General features: G+C 45.6%; 1 protein-coding gene across 2 annotated transcripts; it reads right to left on the bottom strand.

Moving 5' to 3' along the window:
• Nucleotides 1-203: 203 nt before the first annotated feature.
• rtn1a (reticulon 1a) lies at nucleotides 204-25,251 on the bottom strand. Of its 2 annotated transcripts, XM_056295566.1 has the most exons (9): nucleotides 24,802-25,251; nucleotides 14,649-15,398; nucleotides 12,750-13,469; nucleotides 4,172-4,379; nucleotides 3,902-4,040; nucleotides 3,612-3,681; nucleotides 1,410-1,456; nucleotides 1,256-1,314; nucleotides 204-1,077 (listed from the first exon to the last, which is right to left on the bottom strand). In XM_056295566.1, exons 1-9 carry the CDS (start codon nucleotides 25,007-25,009, stop codon nucleotides 1,035-1,037), a joined length of 2,244 nt encoding a protein of 747 aa, XP_056151541.1. In that variant the 5' UTR covers nucleotides 25,010-25,251; the 3' UTR covers nucleotides 204-1,034. The 2 variants fall into 2 exon arrangements, with proteins under 2 accessions (XP_056151541.1, XP_056151542.1); XM_056295567.1 differs by lacking the exons at nucleotides 12,750-13,469; nucleotides 14,649-15,398; nucleotides 24,802-25,251 and adding an exon at nucleotides 6,248-6,284.
• Nucleotides 25,252-25,363: the final 112 nt, after the last annotated feature.

Genomic DNA, 25,363 nt, shown 5'->3' on the forward strand with positions numbered 1-25,363 from the left:
ACGCACAACGAAAGGGGTTTTTGCCAGTAGGAATTGGCTTATATTTATAGCGCGCCATTTCAACTCTTGACTCTTCAGTGTACTGTACACACTGTCTTACCCCACTTAGCAGTAACACCTCGTGTTTCGCTGTGGCCTCGTACTCGAGCCCAAATTCCACAATGTCAAAATGAACCAGTCGTTCAGTAAGGTGTCTGACGAGATTAAGTTATACATCAAGGTACATTTATTTTTCTTATTCCTGAAATTAAATACATACTGTAAGTGCAAATAGTTAGAGTCCAGGTTCTAAAGAACTACATTGAGTATAGTTGAGAACATAGTACAAAGTTGGACAGTTATTCAAACAAGCTAAATATCACCAGATACTCCTTGTCTTCATAGTAGTCGAACAACAGTACCTAAAACATGAGCTTGTGTATTGTTCCTTATGGTTGTACAAAAGCAAAAACCCTACAATTACCACATCTAAGACACATTGTCAAATTATTTTGTGCTTGAAAACACCTAAAGGAAATCATTTTGATATTTATATATATTGACATATACTGAGAGAAGCCCCACCAGCCAACTCGGAAACATAAAGCAGTATTTGACATCGGAAGCAGAGCAGTTGTGTGGGCAGCTAACTTTTTTTTGTGCCAAACCATACAGTTTGTTATAAGCACTGCAAAACAAATGTAGCGTGATCAAAACTGCACAAAATATATATCAAATAGTATTTACTCAAGGCTTGACTTCATGCACATCATAACAAACAACACAAAAGAAAAAAAAACTTTCTTTTTTGAGCTCTGTAGTTTTCTAACTAGAAATATGATCTCGTAAGTGTGACTTGACTAACTGGGTTTGTGTGTGTTAGTGTGTTAGCCGCTACAGGCGGTTAGGGTGAGGGCTTCTCCAGTGGGTGGCTTTAGAGAACACCAAGATGACACAGCACTACGGCCCACAGATGACTGGGCTCTCCAACACTGAGCAAGCTGCCTGCCTCGGAGCTGGACTGGACTGTAAGCGCGACAATGAGACAGACGGGCCTACTCCTCCTTTCGCTTGGCACCAGGGATCTTGGCTTGAATTCTGAAGGGAAAAACAAAAACAAATTGACACCATTGTCAACCAACTACCTACCGAAATACATGAAGATGACGACGTTCTCGAATATGTATAAGTTTTGTTTTGCTTTTGTTAGGCCTCGCAAATGCCATTGTCAACTTGGAGACGTTCGTCTGCACCTATGAAAAGACAAACCACTCACTTCCCCACCACAGAGTTGACCTGGGTCCGTATTAGTCCCACGTACTGGTCAATCTGTGCCTGAGAATGGGAAAGAAAAGCACATAGGAGTTGGTTTGAATCTTCCTGGTTAGAGTTACATTGAGAGATGTGCAGGAAACAGGTTAAATTCTTACCTGGTGTTTCTCATAGACCACAGGCATAGTGAACATGGAAACCACGGCTGCAGAGAGGCAGGAAGAGAGTAAGTGCATATTAAGCAGGGAATAAACTAGACCATTTAAAGGGCCAGTTACAACCCAGATTTGACCAAGGTGATTGATTTTCAAGTCTGCAGCAGTCTGCTCAAAATAGGGTAGGTCACCACAGACAGACGACACACATAAGGCTATCTGGTAGTCGGGGGGGGGGGGGGGGTTAGGATTCAAATTGCTCACTGCCCAGTCATGCCTTTGACCAGTGGGAGCTGTCACGATTATTTCAAACGTTTTGATTTTTATATGGCTGACCTGAATGCTACGAAGCCTTCGATCATTGCCATGGTAATTGATGGCAAAAACAATATTCGATCCCCCCCCCCCCCCCAAGAGACTGCAAACGGCAGTTGGCCTGGGAAAACCAACAAACTGCAAGATGGAGCCGGCAGGAGGGCAAAAAAAAACAAAACTACAGGACGGGTTGCTATGGTGATGTTTGCGGCGGGGGGGGGGGGTATTGTACAAAAATGTTTTTACATGATTAAATTCAATAATACTCACACACCATATAATTAACATTGTGTTTTACTTTATTAGGAATAAAAACAGCTACCTATATTAGAAAAAAAATTATTATTTTTTTGCCCCTTTTTCTGGCCAATCACCCCGCTCTCTGAGCTGTCCTGGTCACTGCGCCACCCCCTCTGCCGATCCGGGGAGCTGCAGACATGACTCCTCCAATACATGTGGAGTCACCAGCCGCTTCTTTTCACCTGACAGGAGTTTCACCAGGGGGACATAGTGCTGGGAGGGTCACGCTATTCCCTGCAGTTTCCCCTCCCCCCTGAACAGGTGCAGCAACCAGGACACACCCACATCCAGCTTCCAACCCACAGACACAGCCAATTGTGTCTATAGGGACGCTCGACCAAGCCGGAGGTAACGGATTGGAACCGGCAATCCCTGTGTTGGTAGGCAACAAAATACCAAACTATTTTAACTTAGGACGGCACTGCTGTTATCGACATAATTTGTCGGTGTCGTCTGATTTTGCCGTCCTGCTGTCATCCACAATATGTCCACGTGAACGCAGCATGCTAGTGCTCGTCTCTTCTATACCCAGTGCAACGTCATAGAATGTGACTTACAGCTAGTTTTGCAAGATGTCCAAAAAGTCAAGCATCTGGAATAACCTCAAAATTTGTGAAGATAACCCCCCCCAAAAAAGCAGAGTGCCAGCAAACGTAAGAGATTTAATTTCATTACCCCCCCCCCCAATCCGTAGCGAAATTTCGAATACTTGCTGCCAATACTGTAACATCACGAATGACTAGACTTGCTAGCCAGTTGGCTTAAGGGTCAGACCCTTTAGTCGACTGGTTAACGTAGTCACCCATGGTGCGGGAGACCCGGGTTCGCGTCCTGGCTGCCCTCTGAATTCGCTACAATATTCAAGGTATTCGGGACAGTCCTAGATTTTTATGATGAGAATCTGGACAAGTCTGAGTTGGTAAGCATGGGTTTACACCTCTGTGACTGTGGTCACAACCAGTGTGCTTGTCTGTGATCGTAATCAGCGAACGTCAGTCATTAGTGTTTGATGCCGAGTCTTTTCCAAGTCAGTTAGGATTTAAAATGTCCTCTAGTGTGTTCACAGCTTTAGGTATTCTGACCTGGAGTGAATATATGCTCAACTAGGAACTTGTTGCCTCAACCACTTTCTACATTTATCTTAAGTAAATAAGAAAAGAAAACCTGCTCATGGCTTGCAGTAAATTACATGGCAGCCACTAGCAGCACAATCTGCAAAATGATCTTGTGTGTTTTTGGGTGTGAATGTGCTCGATACTTAACTGTAAAACAGTATGTTTTGCTTATGGAATATATACATTATGATGAAGCAGCAGTTTGGCTGGCTGTTTTGGTCTTCTCAAGACAAGTTAATCAAGCTGCTCTGGTTTTGTAAATGATTGACATAATTTTGGGCTTAATGTAGCACTAATACAATCTATGCTGTAAGAATTCTGGACTACTGATTTTTTTTACTTCGAGCTTCATGTCTGTTTAGACATTGAAAAGGTGTTGTGTGAGTGGCTGTGATTAAAAAATGGGAGTACTCGTCAGTTTAAAATCTAGAGAGAGCTTGGTGCAACAGATAGCAAGTTGGCGTAAGGCCCTCACCCAGGATGAGTAGTGTCAGACCGTTGAAAAGAGCACCCACATAGGTCAGTAGCCACATCAGAACAGCAAACTGAAAGAAACAACAAAATAGGACACTATTTCATCAAGCTAGCCCACTCATGTGGGACATATGCACCTGTCAGACTTGGGGGGGGGGGGGGGGGTCGGGAAATTAAAATGCTGGGTCACATTTTCACAAATGTTTATTATAAATGGATGAGTCTAACTAATGGCTGAGGTATAAATGCCCTATGACTGTAAAAGCGCATGATGGTGTTTGAGATCCAGACCTTCAAAGAGTCAACCAGATCCTGGACCAGGAACAGCCTGCGGAGCTCCTTCATGCAAGTGTTGGTATACAGGAGGATTTTGTCTGCATATTTGCCAATTTGGTCCTGGGACAAAGCGATTTCCACCTCTAGGTAGGCTCTAGCAAGAAACACAAAAGAACAGGAATATCGCCAGCGTTCTCACAAACACAAAGCCCCCCTGACCATACATTTTTTAGCAAAATATACAGATGTCCACGTGCACATTCATTATCCACCAAACTGACTCACTTGAAAGGGTGTCCCTCATCAGTCTTCTGCACGGCCTGGAGCACAGACTTGTAGATCCTGAAGCTGATGGTGGCGGAGAGGGCTGCCAAGGCCAAGTAGGCTCCCACGCTGACCACACTGAACTGGGTAAGGGAGAAGAGGAGCAGGAGTACGCTGCCGAACACGGCCCCCGACTGCTTCACATTCCTCCAGTAGAGCAGGTCAATAGCTGAAGGGGAACGGTGGAAGCAAAGGGAGAAGCAGGGTTAGGATCTGCAGCCCTGGCATGACCCCAAACCCACCCCCGTCTGTGAGATCTAAGCTTGGGCCTGCGTGCCCATATCATTTTCAAAGTGGATTAGGCTGCTGTGCACCACACACTACACATTTGGGTCAAATAACTGGGAGCTGTTCACAACCTAACGTCCTCTGAGACCCCTTGGAAGTCACATGAATCTGTTTTAACTCAGCTTCCCATTCTAGCTTTTCGGCAGGGTGTGGTTGAGCTGTGTGGATGGGGGAAAAAAGTGTGAACATTCAAGAGCCACGACTCACTGGTTTTGTGTCTTTACACGAACATGTCAGACGCTCACTTGCTAAGTGAGTGCCACGCAAACTATTGCCACACTCCAGACCGATGGGACTTCTTATCTGCGTCTGCCACATGGTTATCATTGGTGGCCAGCACCTGGTCTGGTCTCACTCATGCACAAAACATACACACACTTGGACTCACAGAAACCTTACCATTACTAACATACACCTGTACTGCCTACTTACAGGACTTAATTAATGATTGACCTGTAGTTCTGTGAAGACGGTAGACTCGCTATCAGCATAGTTCAGAGATAATGGCTCAAAGTGACCCGGTGTACGCTGTGGTCTGCCCTGAAGGATGACAGCTAATTTGCTTGATATCTCTCTTGTATTGAAAGACCATGTGGCATAGCCTAAGCATCATTCGAGCACCTTGTCCCTAACACATCCTGCTATCAAGATTTTTTTTTCCCATTCAAACATTTGAATGGTGCCTTTGCTAAAAATATCCCCTCTTTATTTTGGGAGGCGAGACCCGCAAGTCAAAGCCACCACCAAAGACAGAGAGGGGAATGATGTGGTAACTACGGATTAGCCCAGTGTACCATTACAGGTCCGGTGGCCGACATGCTTCTCTCTCCAGCAGGGGTCTATGGAATCACAGGCCTGTTTCCATGATAACTGTCGGCTGGTTTGTTCACCTCTGTTGAACTGGCTATGTCCGCCTCTGTTGCCGCAGCGGCTGGCAGCAAGTCAGACAGCAGAGTGGCTGCCCTAATTCGCCATTCATCTGTTTATGTTGACTATAGAAATTCCTGCATGTTACCCGGGGGGGGGGGGCTGCACATTCTGACAAGTTTGCGCTCGAGCAGAGAGGAGTGAATTGCTGTCCAGGGTCCCCTGGGTGTCTTCTTCCTCCTCTCCAAACCCTCTCCTGCCTGTCTAATTTTAGCTGTGGAGCTGTGAGCAGCATAGTGATGACGGCCATCTTTACTTCCTACCAAAAGGTATTTGTGGATGCCAAAAAGCAGGCTAAAACCGGGTGCTAAAGGGCAGTCCTTTAACCCCTCTGGAATCTCTGCTAGCCACACACTGACCGGTTGAATACTCTGGTAATTCCCAAAGGCAGCCATCCAGTATCAGCAGCCAGTACTGACTTACCTATCTGTCCCCCTGATCAATGACACTGGGCAGCCACTACCAGTGGGTTTGCATCCCAGTCAGTGCCTTAAACATGTACATGCATATCTGTGCAGCTGTCAAGAGTGCTACTCAGGACAGAAGCAATCCTCGCTGCCAGCTATGCTATAAACTTTCTGTCTCATGTTTCCATCAACTAAAACAAGAGATGCTGTGAGAGGAACACACACACACACACCCGAATCCGCACAGGTAGCGTAGAAAAGCGGCTCTTACAATGGCCAGACAGGACACATGAAGGCTCTGTGTGTGAAACGGGCGCTGACCGGCAGCAGTAAACGCGCCCAGCTACCCGCTGCACAGACTGCACACAGCACAGACGGCAAAGCTTTATCTAGCACGGCAGAAGCATGTACTGACCTGCGGCTCCCATGGCTGAACAGGGAAAAAGGCAGCTGCTCTATCCACAGACAAAAGGAGAGCAATGAAAGGGGAAGTCCCCCTCCCCCCTGCACAAGAGGGGAGGGGCCATACGGCCACACCAGCAAATCATCGTCCGACTGGGCTGGAGGACTTTAGAGGATGGGAAGTGTGTGTGTGTGTGGGGGGGGGGGGTATCAAACCGCGATCCAGAAACTGCAATACACAATCCACCAACACGAATATATTCCAAAGGGTCCGCGGTGGCGTAGCGGTCTAAGCGTCGGCTTGGTGTCGATGCAGTTGCCCACTGGGGACTGGGGTTCGCGCCCCGGTCTCGTCAGATCCGACTATGGCCGGACTCGATGAAGCAGCAATCATTGGCAACGCTGTCTTCGGGAGGGGGGTGGAGTCGGCTTGTGTTCGTCATGTGAATGCGTCTCTGTGTGTGTCGGAAAAACAGTGGTTCGGCTTGGATTCGCCTTGTCACGAAAGTGGGGAGGCGCTTTCCTTCGAGACTGCCGGCCGGAGAGATGCAGTTGGCGAACGCATGCAATACGAGGGTGGGTGTTTGAATTAAAATAGGGATCAATTGGCCACTAAATTGGGAGAAAAAAGGGGAAAATCAGAAATAAATTTAAAAAAAAAAAAAACGAATATATTCCAAAACACATCCTCGCTCTGAGCTATCTTATGGCCCCGGCTTTTAAGCACCGCCCCGCTGACGAAGTGACAAAGGTTGCCAAGTAAGGACTGAAATACGGAGTGTCCGATTCAAAATGGTGGATGGGAGTCGTCACTTATAAAGGCAGCGTCGGAGCCCTTTCCAATCATGTATTGATTGCCTGTATGTGCAAAGCCTCCCGCGGATCTGAGAATGCCGGGGGAGGTTCGTGTCACTAATAACGCCGTAGCTGTACTCTGCTTTGCCATTAAAATGCTTGAGCGGCCAGGATCGGGACGAGCACCTGCCTGATGCAGTTACCATGGTTACTGTGCTCCATTTTCTCCCCTTCGCCCACTGAGAGATGGAGGAAGAGGGGAAGGGAGGGGCTGAGAGAGGGAGGGGACGAGCGTTCCTTTGGGAAAAGAGATTTTTATTTGCTCTGAATCTGGTGAATCGGGGCACAAATTGTGTCTCCACACCCCAACAGACGCAGACAGCCACTCCCTTCGTTGCGGAAGACAAAAAAAAAGGACAATGGCCAGATTGACATGAGACAGTTATCGGTCATCAGCTGAGAGAAAAACGGTGTGGTAAATGTCGCTGGCAGAGCCTGAAAGGGCTGGCCTCCATTTCAACATCCGTGTCTGGGCCTGCGACTGGCCGTTTTGGACATGGCGATATAAAATTCACCACTGTACATTGAAAGTGACCCGTTGCTTACCAACATTTGTTTAGTGCAATTAGTTTAAAGTAGGTGACAGCTGGGGTGCCATTTTGATTGTTAGGGTTGATATTTCCAAATACTGCTGCTGTCAAACAAAGGCAGGCAGGCAAAGAAGAAAAAATAAAAGAAAGGAAAAAATTAACAATGCTGGTCTCTGTTCGCGTCATGTAAACCATAGACTGATATTAGTCACACAGAGTCACGCACAGTATGTATAAAACCAAGTTATAGTTTAGGACTGAGCGGGACATGGGGTTTTAAAATCGGGCTCCTTGATTTAAAGGAGCCCTGAGGAATTCAGTACCATACAGAATGAACGCAGGATGTTGTATCAGAGCAGACAGGAAGTACACATGCTGATTGTCAAGCTCCAATTGTTGATATGGTTCCAGGCAAAGATGCTCAACACACACACACACACACACACACACACACACACACACACAAAACCAGAGCGAATGTCTTGCTCTTGAGATAGCAACGTGATTTCTTCCCACTTTTTCAGTTGGAGTGAGACTAGTTTGACCCTGACCCCATTAAATCACCGAAGACACTGCCTCAGGCCTTCAGCCAGAGCAGACGAACATGTCTAAGGACGACCGCTGTTAATACTCGTTCACGGAAACGCACAATCTCATCTGGTCCATTCCACACTATGGTCTGCTGACGGCATACGCTTTAATTTGGGGGGGGGCACTAAAGGCAGTGAATCTGTGTTAAGCATACCCCAAACTGTGCCCTCATGTTCAATGAGTAAACATCCACACTGTTTATGATGGAGACTCAAAGTGAAGACAATCAGTTTGTACACATCCACTCTCGTGTGTGTTGACTGTATGGACTTCATCTGAGGGGAGACTAATAAAGGGGAGCAAATCAGTTCTGAACAGACCCCATCAGACAGCCTATTATGTCATAGATGCTCGAGCACCAATTTAGGCCAACTGAAAAGCCCCGTGACTCGGGCAAATTTTACAATGACAAAATGTCATCGAGGATCTTAATATTCCTTAACTTAAATTTTCTATCTATGATTCAACTAATGTTGTGGTTTGCAACTGGCTACAATGAGCAGACAATGTTGTATTTCCATTTCTTACCTAAAACCAAAGGCCATGGTCACCATTTGAAAACACAAACAGTTAGGAGGAATGGGAGTCTGTTTTTCTCTCAGGTCCTCTTTTTTTTTTGTCTGAAAGAAAAAGTGCTCTCCATGCTATGGAAAAAGACAGACGGAGGATGCGCCTCCGCGGCCCAGTCTCTGCAAGGTGCCATGGCAGCCAAGGAGGAGAGAGAGGACTGATGTAATGAGGATGGGTGTGGCCTGGTTACTGTGGAGACAGTCCGTCAGGGCTGTCCGGATGCTCTCATAGCCTGTTCATAAAGAAACTGGCACAGAAAAGCATACGCCATAAAAAAAAAAAATGGAGCTCCCCTGCAGGGCTGGAAAGGGAGGGTGATAACAATGACACGCCCTGGTCCACCCCTGGCTTCCATATTAACATGTACACAAAACATACGACTTGTATCATTTGTCTTCCTCAACATCCAGTGATGTCTCACACCCCTCTCCTCTTTGTCTCTCTCTCTCACCCACACACATGGGTCTTACACATTCACAGCCAAAGAGATCTGCCATTAGGGCGTGTCCGCATGAAAGAGAGTGCAGGTAAACAGCGCTGTTTCGATAACCCAGGCCCATGCCAAACCGACATAACAGAACGTACACATGCAAAAGCGCATATATGTATACACACACACACAAGCTCACAAATTCACCCACCTCCCAGCGCCACACACATTTTCCACATGCGTAGCTGGCATGCGGCGATGACGGATAATAACAGCAGAGATAATGTTCCACACAGACATGTATAGAAAAATAAATAAATAACACATTGAAAAGCGACACGTCAGTACCCTGGCCCTTCCAGCCGCTCCAGGAGCACTCCTTCTTGGTCACATCTGCAGCGGCCTGCATGCTGGTGATCAATTATGTCCCTGTTTCTTGCTCTCTGGCTGTCTCTGACTGTCTCTGGCTGTCTGCGTTCCTGCTCTTCCTCTTTTATCTCCTCTGTTCTCTTCTTCTTCTCCCTCTTCGCACAGACTCACTCACTCATCCCAGAGAGGCATGAATGGTCGGGAGGACGTGGAGGAGAGAGGCTGAGGTGACGGAGAGCGGCGGTTTGGGAGGGAGGTAGGGAGGGAGGGAGGCAAGGTTTCCAAGGTGCTGCCGGCTCGCAGAGCACTCAGACTGATGCTGTGGAGTGGTACTGCCAAGAGCAGGAGGAGGAGAGAGAGCGAGAGAGAGAGAGAGCGAGAGAGAGAGAGAGAGAGAGAGAGAGAGAGAGAGAGAGAGAGAGAGAGAGAGAGAGAGAGAGAGAGAGAGAGAGCAAGACAGAGAGAGAGAGAGAGAGAGAGAGAGCAAGACAGAGAGAGAGAGAACGCGCTTGTGTGTGTGTGTGTGTGTGTGTGTGTGTGTGTGTGTGTGTGTGTGTGTGTCTATGTGCGTTTCTGTGGGGAGGGTGATCGAATTGTAAACACTGCACGACAGTTTCTACTGCAGCAAACCATCCATGCAATGATTGTGAGCATGGGGGAAGGGGGAGCTGGGCTTTTGCTTGATAAGGGATGTGCCTTTTCACAATAAAAGCCCACAAAGGAGCCTCAGCACAGCCTGCTCCTAGTGGTGGTGAGGGTGGGGGCAAGGCAGTCAAAGAGTTAACACACATATCCTTTGATGAGACACCAAAGCAGGCGGATGCACTGTCATTATTGCTGGCTTGTTATATTATCCGTGTAATAATACTGTGTCTGAGTAATGGTACTATCTTTTTTATCTATGATGATAGATATAGGCAGATAAAAAGCCCCATTACCACTCGCTGTGTCACCAGACAAACAGCAAGGCAGTTGTTAAAAACAAGAACCGATGCACTTTAAGAATCTGACGTCATGTTTACCGGCAGACTGGGGGCAATCGTTTTTTTTTTTCTGGGGGTTTCTAGAAGGTTAGACTTGAGACTACGCCTTGCTTTAAGGAAAATCTGGCAAACGCTCAACTCTGCTGTTCTTTATTTGTACAGAGAAATATTTGTAGTTTGTAACCACAGACGTGACTGTCTATTCTCTCTTCTCACAGATTATTGAACAGCCAAAGTGATTGTTCTTTAATTATTAATAAACGCACATTCTGCTCCGTGTAGCACAGTGGTCTTTATGTGTTCAGGGCCTGCGGGAGACGTGGGTATGTGGATGTGCTTTATGGCCCCCCCCCCCGAAGCCATTTGCAATGCAAATGGGCATAAAACAACATTTATTACTAAGACACTAATGCAGGTTGCTTAAAAGCTACGTGACAGAGAGGCCATGGTCACCAGGGTGACGCGATCTCTCATAGAAATAAGCATAATAAGCACACCGGGGGCCCAATATTCATCTGAATCCAGTCAGAGCCGTTGGGCCCCCTCTCCACAGTCCACCACCTTGCAGACAGCCCCTCCTCACACCTTCTGCTCGGTGCAAACTTCACAGGCCTCGCTGCCGATGACAACCAACGAGCAAAATAATTATTTATCTCCATCTCTGTTACCATGGCAACTGCCGTGCAGGAGCTCCAACTGTGGAGCATGATGTCAGCCAGTCGTCTCCACGGGAACGCTGTGCACCCTGCACCCTCTAGTGGTGGAGAACACCATCAATTCGGCAACACGCAACCTGCTTTTTTTATAGCATTTCTAGAATCTTCTACCGTCCTTTTGTTTGTTAATCGGAGGGAAGAGGTTCTTTCCGTCTTTCTTTCCTCTTATCCACTGAGTAATGTTGTAAAAGTAGATATTTAAACTGTCCTGAACAAATCAGATATGAGGATCATAAGATTCACTTGTTCCCTCCGGTCTGGGTGTGGAACATCGCGGGCACAACTACGCAGTTCTCTGAGATCGAAGCACTTGTCTGTCCCTACGGAGCCGCCAGCCAGGGCCAGTGCCAATAACAAATACTCCGATGTGATCTCTTCATCTCTGGATCTATCTAGAATTCAAGCAAAATCCTTCTAAGCCTCTAAATTGGAGTGTGTCCCAGTTTTGACATCACAGGATTATATAAACCCACTGTTTACGAGGATGGCGAGAACAGCCGAATAGATGCCTAAAATATGGGCGCCAACATCGAATGCCCGGCTTTAGCAGCTTTAACCGAGACTCACAGTGACGGTCGTGCCTGTGTTGTGTGAACATGGGACGATGGAGAGGGGTGTTAGGTGTCAGATGGCCGGCTGGGATGTGGGAGTGTGAGGCTGAGACAAATTTTTCTAGAATTCACATCTGCGCCACTGAAAGTGCAGATTACTGTGCCCACCTCTTCGCTGCTTGGCTCCCGGTTTTCTGTCCCCGTTGCCTGCGTTGATGTGACGTGTACCCGTGCAATGCTCGATTATTAATGTTTTATTCCCCTGTGTACCACCAGAGGGAACCAGATGTTATGATTGCACAGTCTCCTACCCACGCTGCTGGCCGTGCCTCTCACAGCAACCCTTTTCCTTTCCTGGCCTTGTAAACAAAGCAACACAACAGTACACAATGCTACCAGACTCAGACAGATCATTATTAGGATTTAAATCAACCATATGTGCTGGTTTAAGTCCACTGTAGTTGCATCAGGGGATTAGATTCACTATTAATGCTTTGCTGTCTTTTTACCCGTATGTCCAATGGTAAATATTTTGAACATGAGGAAAGCACACATGCAAAGTTTCCTCTTATCAGGCAGAAAGACACACCGCCAAACACAATACTACCTGTTCCATAAACTCATAGCGCTATTTCTGGGAAGACAGTAAGGACAGTGTCTGTAATAGGACCCAATTTCCCCTCGGGGATGAATAAAGTATTCTGATTCTGATGCTGATACTGATGACAGTGGCTAAGAAGCTGAGCCAAAAACCACTGCAATAACAAAGAGGTTACAAAAGGGTGTTATGAAATCAAATTTGGCTTTCGAGGGGGATGGCAAATAAACATAATGCCGCTTCCCTCTGCAGAGGGCTACTGTGTATCCATCTACTACACACCAAAATACGGATAAGCATAGATCAAAACAAAAGGACTGACCTTTTTGTTTGTCAAAGCCTTCCAGTAAGGCAGGGGAAGCAGGTTTCTCAGCGTCCTCCACACTGTCGCTGGCATATTTGATATTGCCTCCCAAGTCGTCCTGGGTGGGCTTCTCTGAGCGCACTTCTGGAGGCACGGCAGCAGTGGGGAGCTTGGGCTTGCTGGAACGGTCTTCCTCTGTCTTCACGGGGGTCTTGATCATTTCATCGGTTGTTTTGACCGGGGGCTCGACTGGCATCACCTCTGGGGCGCTGTGGGGAGGGGGAGCACTGGGGACCAGAGGCGAAGGGACACTGACTCCCTGTTTGGGGCTGGTGGAGCCCTGCTCTCTTTTGGGGCTTTCCTCGGATGCAGACTCGATGAAGAGCTCGCTGTCAAGCTCTGCCTCCCTCTCCTCCCTCAGAATGCTGTAGGCTGTGGGCACAGCGTGGTTGCCAGCCAGGCTGGGAGCCCCCTTGGTCCCCACAGGAGTGTCAAAGGGGTTGTTGGACTGGCTGACTGTGCCCTTGCTGCTGGGTGGCTGGGCGAACGGGTTGCTGCTGGCCTTGGTGGTTGGGGTGTGGGCAGGCTCCTCAGACACCAGTTCGATCTCAGAGTCTCCAGACTCTGCGCTGCTGCCGTCGTGCTCCCTGTCCACAGCCTTGGCTCCGGGGCTGCTGCTGGGAGAGGCAGGCTTCACCACGTCACCTTGGAAGATGTCATGGGAAGAGTATTCCTTTTCTGCACAAACAAAGAAGGGGAAAGAAAATGAATGTTAGAATCTTTATGACAATCACAACTTTATTGTTGTTGTTGTTGTTGTTGTTGTTGTTACTACAGGGGTTAAATCAAGACACATTTCTGAGCCTCAATTAAAGGAATTTGTGCAACAGAAAGTAAATTTGTCAATGATAAACTTTAAAGTGCTCTCTCACTTCATCACTGCTGTGAAATGTAATAAAATTAGAAATACGCTAAAATGGATTCTGCAAGTGCAACAACAAAAAATCGAAGGAATCAAACTAGATCGGTGTTATGCCAAAACAGCAATTCCTTTCCACTTTTTTTAAAAATGCACAGGGAAAAACACGTCCAAGTTCTTTTAAGTTTATGACACCAATTGCCCAGTATTTGTCCGACCACACCCTTTTCATCCAACGAAAGCCCACCTTTACTCTTTTTAATCATACTCTACGGCCCTCGTGTCCTCACCAGCATTCATGGATTTAGATTTCATTTTATGTGGACACTGAATCATGTGTGCAAGGCAGGCTACGTGGAAACCATCAGAATGCAGCCTGCTAATTGGACAACAGACTACCCTGCTCGCATAACTCTGGCAATTGTGAGAGGACACCCCCCCCCATGCATGGCTGAAGGTGACTAGTTAAAATGCATCCCAAAAAAAAAACTACACATTGAGTAGTTGTTGCTGCTAAATGAACACTTAAATCAAAAAATCTGAAAAATTAAAAACAATGCATCTAAAACCCAAATATGCTGGAATTCCTGCATGTTCCACAAAACTCATTTTATTTTTATTGTTATTATCCTTATTATTATTATTATTATTATGAAAAGAAAATCATCATTAATACAAAAGTTTACAAAGGGCTTTAAATCGGGCAGGATGCAGGATGATGTAACTGAATTTTTTTGACAGAAAAACTTATGAATACAAAAATTAAACAAAATATTTTTTGTTTATTTCTCGAACACAGTGTTAAATAGATGTAAATTAAATACACAGGTAAAGAGGGAACAAGAATGAAATACCATAGTGCTGAAGTACTACAGACTAGACAAGAGGTTCTGTGTGTGTGTGTGTGTGTGTGTGTGTGTGTGTGTGTGTGTGTGTGTGTGTGTGTGTGTGTGTGTGTGTGTGTGTATATGTATATATATATATATATATATATATACCTGTTGGAGAAGCATTGGGGGTGGATGCAGGGCTGTCGTCCTCGGGCTCAGACAGCGTGACCGTAGGAACGCCTTGCAGGCCCACGCTGAGGACATTTTCCCGTTCGGACACACTGATTGGGGAGGGCTGCTGCTGTTGCTCAGTGTCCACCGCAGGGGGCTGGGACTCAGTCAAAGTGATCTTGACTGGGCTGGCTGTCTGCGGGATACTGCCCAGGTTCCGGTAGGAGCGGTAGTCTGACTGCTCCTCATCGGATGGCTCCTCCACATAGGGGAAGGAGTGAGAGTCTAGCGCAGGGCCTAGGTTATCGTCTTCGTCTTCCCCTTCTTCCTCCTCCTCCTCATCTCCCCCAGGGTTCTTGTCTATGTAGTTGCCCAGGGAGTCTTTGTCAGAGGAGAATGTGTCGACTAGGCTGTGCAGAGGCCCCTGGCGCTGGCTTTGGTGGTCATCACTGTGGCTGATGTCCATGTAGTTGTAGGCCTCCGTCTTTTCTGAACCCAGCAGAGACTTGGGCATGTCATCCGTCAGGTGGGAGGTCATCTTGGTATCGGAAGAGAAGATGCCGTAGGAGTCATGTGAGGAGAACTGGTCCTGGGAGGAGGGGCCTGAGGAGAGCTTGGTCGTCTTAAAATCCTCTGATAGATAGGAGGCCTCTTGGCCTGATGGGAAGCTCTGATTAGATAGCAGGGAAGTGTACAGGTCACTGTCATCAGTCATGGGCTTCTTAAACAGGCCAGACATGACATCATCTAAAGGAGGGGGGTGTAGAGCGAGAGAGAAAGAGAGAGAGAGAGAGAGAGAGAGAGAGAGAGAGAGAGAGAGAGAGAGAGAGAGAGAGAGAGAGAGAGAGAGAGAGAGAGAGAGAGAGAGAGAGAGAGAGAGAGAGAGAGGGAGGGAGAGAGGGAGAGAGGGAGAGAGGGAGAGAGGTTAGAAGGGTGATAAAGTATCACAAAAATAGAGATAACTATGCCTTGGCTACATTTTCTAAACAAACACTTGTGTGACCAAAAGAAAACAAACCGACATCTTTCAAGGCGAGCATGACTTCCAGGCTTACTGTGTAAACCAGGAGCCGAGACAAAATGACAGCACCGTCTGTCTGCGTCACACAGCGAGATCAAATCAGCCCGTGTCTGAGCCCTTCAATTAATGAAATGGCAGTAAACAAAGGCCATGCTCGGGCCGGTGCAGCTATTACGGAGGGAGACTGTTGCAGTGTGAAAGCAGTGGGGAGTCAGACAGGGTGGGGGGAGATCAGTGAGGCAGCAATAACAGAGGATGCTTGTGCCCTGCACCAGACAAAGGCCAATTGTTCGGACACCAGTGGCGGCGGTGCCAGGGCCAGACTCTGGTCTAAACCATGGGCGAGATGCAGGGGATGGGCTTCCTCTCGTCCCGTCTCATCACTGCTCACGCACCGCACCCTCTGCTCTCAAGCTAGAAAATGAACACAAACACTGGGCTGCGCAGTCAATCGTGAATAACCAGAAATCGGGATTTTATACTTTCCAGAAGTAACGGTTGTTTAATTTTAGTGATATTGAGGCGTTTGAATTGTGTTTTCAACATATCAGAAATGTATTAAATCAAGCGCTTCCATTACACCTGACAAATAATAACCTTCGGGTGCACAGCGTGGTCAAAATTAAACACGCTGGTGGGAACAGGTGAGAGAGGAAGAAAGAGGGAAAGAAGACTCAACACAGAGGTTTGAAAAAAAAAAGTGGCGACGAATTAAGCAAAAAAAACAATTGACAGGCCAAATGTTATGGTTAGTTGCGAATGCAAAATAAAGCAGTTTTGTTTCGTGAAACCCAAACTAATAATTAAGATTAATGTCAACGTTGATGCTATTCCCACACTCCTTTAACACGTTGTTCAACTGCTTTGTACATTAGTTGTGTTGTATGTCTGCTGGTTATCTATATCATTTTCTATATTATTTTTCTACATTATTTGTATATTCTGAATATATTGTCTTGTTTATTTATTCGTGGTTTTTCTTGTATTGTATATTATCTATGTTGTATCCCCCCCCCCCAATTGTACTTGGCCAGTTACCCCACTCTTCCGAGCAGTCCCGGTCGCTGCTCTACCCCCTCTGCCAATCCGAGGAGGGCTGCAGACTACCACATGTCTCCTTGGATACATGAGGAGTTGCCAGCTACTTCTTTTCACCTGACGGTGAGGGGTTTCGCCAGGGGGACTTAGCGCATGGGAGGATCACACTATTCCTTCCAGTTCCCCCTCCCCCCTGAACAGGTGCCCTGACCGACCAGAGGAGGTGCTAGTGCAGCGACCAGGATACATACCAATATCCGGCTTCCCACCCACAGACACGGCCGATTGTGTCTGTAAGGATGCCTGACCAAGCCGGAGGTAACACGGGGATTCGAACTGGCGATCCCCATGTTGTTTTTGTTGTTTTTATATATATCACACTGTCGTATGTTCTTTCCTACAGCACATGTTGTATCATTTGTACTATTCCATTATCCTAGGATGCCTAACAACATCAGGCAAAAGGACACACACACACACACACACACACAAAGACAGAATCACAGCCGCTGTTTCGTTTGCAAGCAAATACGAGTATGCAAACAGACTAGTCTCTACTTGTCCAAAATAAATTATTTTGATAGGATTAGGTGAAAAAGGCAGAAAGACAGTTATAGCTAGCTAGATTTAGATGCATATGAATAAATTAGTTTTTATGAAACTGAAACTAGGAAAAAAAAAACATGTCAATCTCAGCATGTTAAATGAGTGCTATTTTCAATACGTGTACATGCACACATGCGCACATATTGAATCATCGACATACTGCTGGAGGAATTATTAGTAATCAAGGGGATTTTTTCAACTTATTTATAAAAATGAAAATGACTCATTAACATCACTACCACGCTACCAGGAACAGCTAATAGTAGTGGATGGCTGAGGTCATGCAGCGGTACAGTAGTATATGGTAAGTATTTACAGCGCAGCAGGAAAACATGCAGAATAACATTTTTAGATCACTGCTCCTGAAGTCAAGGATACGAAGTCATTTCCTATCTTTTCTACCAATCAACAGCGTTGGGTGCAAGTCATGTGACTAAAGGGTGTGGCTTGGCCCTGGGGGCTTCAGTGGTTGACACATGCACAAAACAGTGGCCTACACTTAACCAGACACTGTCAGCCAACCCTAAAATTTTGAGTTTGATTACTGTGCTATGTACAAGTTGTAGTTTATGTCACAATGAATTGGCCTCTTCCCCTTGACTCTCCCAGGATAGTGCTGTTGCTGTAGATAGGCTGGGTCCAGCTGCTGGGTTGGTTTAGGGGAAAGATTTAAAATGGGAGCTTTACAGCTAGCACTGGATGATGCAGACTGACTGACAAACTGACAGAGGACCCTAAAGGTCAGGACGTCCCATCCCTCCCTGTCCTTCCTCTGAGAAACCTCACCGGCTTTCCCCTCGGCTCTCCCTCCCACCCCTGCTCCTTGCTGCTGTTCCACACTGTCATTAACAATACATCATATCGTGGCACAATGGCAGAAACACCACACACCCATGCTGGGACACAGGGGAGTGGTGACATAACAGGGTGAAAAAAACAAAACAGCCCTAAAGTCTGCACTCTTGAGCTTCAGTCTGCATTCAAGCATGATATCCTCAAATGCGCAGTTGATTAAAAACCAAGCACAAACAAACTGAGCTACTTCGGTATGAGGATGTTTTGCAAAGTAGAGAGGAGCAGCTGTCAGAGTTGAATTTGGTGGCGCGAGGGCCGGTAGTGCACTGCTAGTGTCCAACCAAAGTTTAATCCTCTTAGGCTTTGCCCATGTTGAAGGTCCCTTTATCCATCACCCTGACAACATTAGTGCAACCTAATGCTCGCTTTCTCGTTACGAAGCTTCCCACTGTGCAGATGTGAGCAACACTCATCAGAGGCACAGTGAACTGCAAGCAGCCCTGTTGACTCCACAAGCATGTTGTGATTAGCAACGAACCCTTTCTCCGTATATAAACCAATTCTACAATGTAAACACCTGACAAAGCCGCTCACATATCTTGAGGTTGGATGCCTAGTAACCCCGGGAAGCTACTCAACAAACTCCATGTGTCGAGATGAGGGCTCTGCGGAGCTGCTGATGTGGCAAAGCCCCCAGATTCTGAGGGAGGTAAACAAGTCCAGAATGAACGCTTTACTCCCTCCATGTAGGTAAGATAATCATGCCACGTAACATAATCATGCTACTGAGGGGAATGGACATTGAATAATCAAGTCCTGGTGGACGTGCTGCAAAAGGGCCAGTCCCTTTGTTTCCTCTACCCAGCCACTGAAGCCCCCAAACTAATGCAGCCTGACAATCGCTGCTATGCCAGGCATGGGCCTGTAATTACCAGGCAAGAGACAAAAACATGGGAGAACAGATGACATCAATAGAACAGTAGTGATGAAAAGAGCATCTTTAAGCTTTGAAACCCGGGGTTTTGCTGAGCTGTATGGAGGGCTTGATGTGCAGCGAGGTTTTCTCATCCGAGACAGCTACTTGGCCCACTGCAGTTTTCATATTTAGGGTTTCCCTTGTTCATTCAAAATGAGGGCATCGTATCCAAGTTGCTGAAGCACGGGAGATGCCACTTGCTGGCTCAGCAGTCTCAGAAACCACCACAACCCTTGTCAACAACAAGCTGTATTGACCTTCAAATGAACCGTTTTATCAGGCTATGATGTCCAGGCACATTTTCAACCCAACAGTGTAATACCATACTAATACTAGAAAACTGAACATCTGTGAATCGAACGCATGCGGTGATGACATTATTAATCCATATATGACCTGCTACGGTGTCACCTTTCAGGAGTTGTATTTCACTCCTTGCCCTAAAGAAAACCAATCCAGCACAATGCCATGGGCTCCTCTTACAACAACCTATTGTGTCCTTGACTCAAAAAGAATACAATGTTATTTTCAAAATAAAGGTGTTGCACTTCTATGTTACATTTTTACTTGAGTTATTTTGCAGTTGAACATTAACAAAACAGACTACAAAAAGCTCAGTATGAGCTATTTGACTTCATTTGGTACTAAAGCAAACAATGACAGACAAATACTGAGAGAGCACACGTAGGCGAGTCAGTTCCTTATCGACTGGAAGCATTGTTAGCCAAACACAAAGCATCTTAGCCCTCGGGTTTAAAGCTTTGGGGGTAGTTGCTGACGTTAACAAGGTATTGATTGAGCTTTACAAGGCCACGGGAATACCAGTGTCTGGAGCCGTTTCCTTGTTCACTCGTTCACTGTTCAATACATAAGAAACACTCAAAAGTGTACTCTATAGAGAGCGATACACGGAGATTTCGGACACTACTGAATCATCATTTCGTGGCTTCTTCTCAACCCGTCATGTGATATTTGACAGTGAGAAGTGGGCGAAGCATTGCATTGTGGTATTTTTAGCATAATAATAGTGTACGAGTTGGACAGTACATTTTCAGTCGCATTGTGGGAATTTTTGCGGGTGCTATATAGTGAATAAATTTTACAGTTTGAATTTGGACACGGAAAAAATGGGGGAAGGTGAATATAGTGTACTATACAGCAAGTAGTGAGCGATTGCACCTAATGAACTCGGGTTGAGAGAGGACAATTGAATTCTCATGTCAATGTTAAAAAGGAGGAAGGATAAAGCATAAATACCAAGGGAGCTCGATGGGAAAACAGCTTGGGCGGGGAAAGTGAGGGCATGCAACTGCCCCAAGCTAAATTGATCCATAGTATGCAATTACAAACAGTGTATTCACGATCTTCAAGACTGAGCAAAGGACGCACAAATGAAATACTGTTTTTCCAGTGGCTTTTGATGGGGGGGGGGGGAATCAATTTACAGTTGGCTTGATGTATGTACTATGTACTATATATTCTATTCAGCTTCTGAAGATGTGGTGCGCTCTTTAGTACCCGCCCTCCATTGTATCGATCCTGTTTGCTTTGCTTGGATAAAACAGTGGATGAGTGGATATACTGTGGGAGGATCCAGACTGGGTGTCTGTAAGCTGTCTGCTTAGGGTCAAAGCTGTCTACTTTTGCATTGGCATTTTGCTTTCATTGTACAGTCCCTACGCACTCACGAATACAGACAAACCTCTGCCTGCAAATGTGGAACCGCAGTTTGCAGGTGCTCTTGCAGACAGTAGGTCTGACAGCATGATGACTTTTTCTTGAATAGTCCTACATGGAGACCTGAGGCTTTACAGTTAGGCATATTGTTTTAATTTAACCAGTTAGTGTTTCAGTTTTTGGTGGTTTTAATTTAATGCCTGATAACTGATTCTGAACTTGACTGGACTTGATCTTGACTCATAAACTAACTGTTATGGGGATGGTTGATTTTAATTTCAATTTGTGCGCAGGTGCACATTAATGACAAGTCAATTTATTATAAGGAATATTTAAAGAGAACAATTGATTTGGATTAAAGTGCTAGACATCCAAAATAATAATTTAGCTGACGCCAAGATCGTCATCATTTGTTGTTATTGAACGTGCAACGGGGCTTTCTTGGCACTCTGCCCCTTGTCAGTCTGTCTTCGTCTAAGCGTTATCTAATTGGCTGTGGAAGCTGGAAAAAATAATTGACATTGCAACGCTGGCTGGCAAACACAGATGAGCACAGAGGTTTGAGCCCTGCCACGAGACATTTTAAACACACGCCTATCTCAAGTGAATTTGAACATTTGGTAACACTTTACATAAAGTGCATGTAGTAAGTGTAAGTAATACATAATAAAGCCCTTTAAGTCCTTATAAAATTCTTGTTAACATTATTAGATGTTAATAAGACTATAATAAGTGTTATTTAATGGGTAATAAGGCCATTATAAGTTGTAACGTTTGCATTTTGTGGACAATCAAAATTCTTTTAATAACTTTTAATCATGAGGGTCCTTATATGCTATATGCACGGTTTTATGCAGATTGGATTTACAACCTAAGACGAGTGTGGAAAAAGTAGGTTTTGCATATTTTGCAAGCATCACCTAGTGGCTGTAAACATGTTTCTGGCGCTATTATTAACACTTATATCATCCTATTAACACATAATAATGTTAATAAGCATTACATAAGGACTTATAAGGGCCTTATTACTTTATCAACTAACACTTACTATATGCGCTTAATGTAAAGCATTAGTGAACATTTTTCAGAAGGAGGACTCATCTCATTCACTTTCCACGCCCAGTTTTGTTTTGTTTTTTTTACAGACACTATGGGGATTTGAACTGGTGACACTCCCATCGGAAGCTCTAGCCATTAAGTACCCCCCCAACCCCACCCCCATGTATTACCCTGTAATGTTATCATCCACTCTGAAAGGACTGTAGACTGCTTGGCCCCTTAGGAATAGGAAAAGAGCTCTCAGTATCTAAAGCCTTGTACTATAGTCCACCCTTTGCCAGGCAGTGCAGTCCACTAAGTGCTATCTGTCTCTCCGAGATAGATAAAGATACTGTCCAGCCAGTCACAATGCTGTCTCATGCTTGCCATTGATGATGTGGCGTGAAATAGGGTAAAAGGTAATCCACCTTTCACAAACTGGATTGTGTAAAAAGGACTGTTTTTTTCTGTTGGTTTTCGCTTGCTGTCAAGAGATGATAGGTGTGTAAATAAACTGATGCTCATTAGAATGTATTGAGCCCTATCACAAGACACTCAGGAGCTTGATGAGAATAGAAGAGAGGTGAACCAAGTGTTGTTAGTGTACAGGTAAAATACATGTGAATTGGGATTTTACTTCTTTACTTCAGTGGCAGACAACATGGCAACACATTGATGACACCATCTGCTGTTAAGATGCGCAGCTATTTCCTCTGTGGGCTTTTCACCGCATGGTCCGACCTGGTCATGATGGAGTAGGGAGCAGATGATATGAAGACAGCCACTCCCCTTCATATTCTCATCATCCATGAGCCTTTCACAGGATGAAACATGCTATACATCCGGGGTTAAGGCTTTCTCCAGCTGTGGTTAAATGGTTACACTTGTAATGAGCAAAGGTCTGGGTGTATTTAACTGGTTTGGACAAGATTTAGGATCACCACAGACCGATTAATTAATGAGGCATTAATAGACAACTTGAGGTCATGCAATTTCATAGTTGACACTGATCGGAGTGCTGAAGGCCATTATAGAGTTGAGTGAACTATGATTTCCACAGCTAAGCGGAGCAGAAAAGCGTGGGTGAACTGTTGCAGAGGGGTCGTCGGGAGCAAAGGTTCTTGACAAAGATAAGGGCAGACTAGACCATGTCTTTCCAAGCGCCAAACGTCCGCTTTTGCCTGCTTGCTATACAGTGATCTGCATTGTGCTCACCAAGACCACAAGTGACAGAACAGATTAATTTTATGGTGTGGTCATAGCTCAGTGGGGGTGGCAGGAATAAGAGACAGCCATTTTCTGTTTTAACGATATAAGGATAACTTGCGTGGTTGTTCTTGTACTTCTATTTTTGTGAGGACCAATTTGAGTTGTTCATCATCAGAGTGGGGACATTTTTCCAAAGAGAGGACATTTTGGCCAGTTCTCACTTTTCTAAGGGTTTATTTTAGGGTTACGATTTGGGTTTAGGATCAAAGTAGGATCAGATTAAGGTTAAGCTAAAGTTAGGCATGTAGTTGCAATGGTTAAGGTTAGGGTTAAGGACTAGGGGATGAATGTAGTCAATAAGGGGACATCACAAAGGAATTAGTACAAGAACGTGTGTGTGCACATGCAAGTTTGTGCATATTTGGTACAAAAAGCTATGACAAAGTCATGGAAGGGTCTTGTTAACTCTTTCTTGAATTCTATACCTGATAATAGGGAATAGGCTGTTTTCCATCCCCTTAACACTCTTTGACATAATTAAAGAGCAGTCTTTAGGCTATGAAAAATTTTCATAAAGGCCTTTTTTTCCGGAGACTTCTCATAACATTTACATTTTAAATATTACAGTTCTGTTGTTATGTTCACTTTGATTGCTACTGGATTCACATATCCAGCTTGTCCACTGTTTAAGTGTCCTTAGGACACAAATTAGATTGCGTGAAAGAACTGCTGAAAGAGGAGTGGTCCAGGCAAAGAAGAGAGGGATCTAGGCAGTGGCTTGAAACGCCATCTAATGAATATTTCAGTGGAACTGTGAATGAAATTACAGGGCTCCGGTTCTGCTTTTCCAACCTGATGGGTGAGCCCTGTTTTTTCAGGGTTAAAAATAGCAGCATGAAGTTTAGCCCTGTTGAAGAGGGTGACAGACTTAGACCTGAGGTGTGAGTGATGCTCTCACATAAACACTGCTTCAGGTATTCAGTAGCCACATCAAGCACATAGGCTAGGAATCATACCAGACCGATACAAGCTAATTGTTCCTCCTGGACAAATAGGAGCTTCTGATAACCTCTCTCGGCTCAACTGAGTTTGCGACGCACATGGGAAAATCCCTTTGTTGATGTAGGCCTAGAGAAGTCTATTTACCACCAAGTTATTCATTGAGAGCAAGGTGGTTTTGGCTTATAACAAACATCCCCACATCATCTATTTAACCCCACTTTACATCAAGGGTATGCATTCTGCATTCATTTTTCCATTTCACCATGTGTGCATGTGCGGGAGATGGTGGTTGACCTAGGCTACTCCAGGTTCCACAGGCTATTTCATAATGCATGTTGCATTGAGTGAGCGCTTCTCACAGGAAATAGGTTGGGCTCTTCGATGACAAAGGAACCGTGTAGGCCAATACCAGGGATAACAAATTCCCTCTGATCTTCCAAAACTAGAGTAGCTTGAAATAATCGCCAAACCTTCTATTAAGTTTCGCTTTCATGACGCTGATTTGATTCGGCTGATATCGAATTAAGGGAAGCTATTCCCCGTGTGCCATTTGGGTTAGACTGACACCAACTTTAAACCGAACTGAACCGAAAGACTGGGTGTCTGAGACGCCGTATCAGCGACGAATGAATCCATTTGCTTCCCACTCTACGACCGGAATGTGGGCTTTGCCTAATGGGGTCCAGTCACAGGGCGTTCCTCTCGGAGCCACCGGTGTCCTGCGAATACAAATGTGAACTGCGCCCATTAAGATCTAAGTAGTGGTTGTTAACAATCGCCCTGCTTACCTGTAGATGCAGTTTCCATAGCAACGGGAGGCTGAAAATGATGAAATTGTTGATCCACGTCGCCCCTCTCCTCCCCGCTTTTCGGCTTGAATTCTTCGCGTAGCTCGTCGAACCGAGGCGGCGTGCTCCCAAACAGGCCGTTTCTCTCGTAATCATCACCAAACCACTTCCCCTCCGAATCTAGCTCGTCCCCTGGCTTAGTAGACATGTTTGGGTTTGGGTTCAGTTTTTTTTTTTTAAGAGAGGTTGGCGCGATACACTCGGTTTCTGTAACGCAGGATACAAATAAATGAGCCTTGGCACCTTCTTGTGCTAGGAGAATGACGGCAGCAGATCGCACGGTAACTCCTAACCACCTCCTGTTACGGATTTGCGGCTGACACTTATGGATGCCACAGATAACGCAGTCCAGTCGGGGAGCAGAGGGGAGTAAGGACGACTGTCTTAGTTCAGTGCCTCGCTGCTGACGTCATGCTATCCGTGTGGTTTACCGTCGGTAGGGGCCTGCTTATTTGGGGCAGAGTAAATTCTGCAAGCTGCCTCATCTCCGCCACTCAAAACA

The sequence above is a fragment of the Lampris incognitus genome, chromosome 16 (assembly GCF_029633865.1).
Source record: "Lampris incognitus isolate fLamInc1 chromosome 16, fLamInc1.hap2, whole genome shotgun sequence".
NCBI lineage: Eukaryota > Metazoa > Chordata > Actinopteri > Lampriformes > Lampridae > Lampris > Lampris incognitus.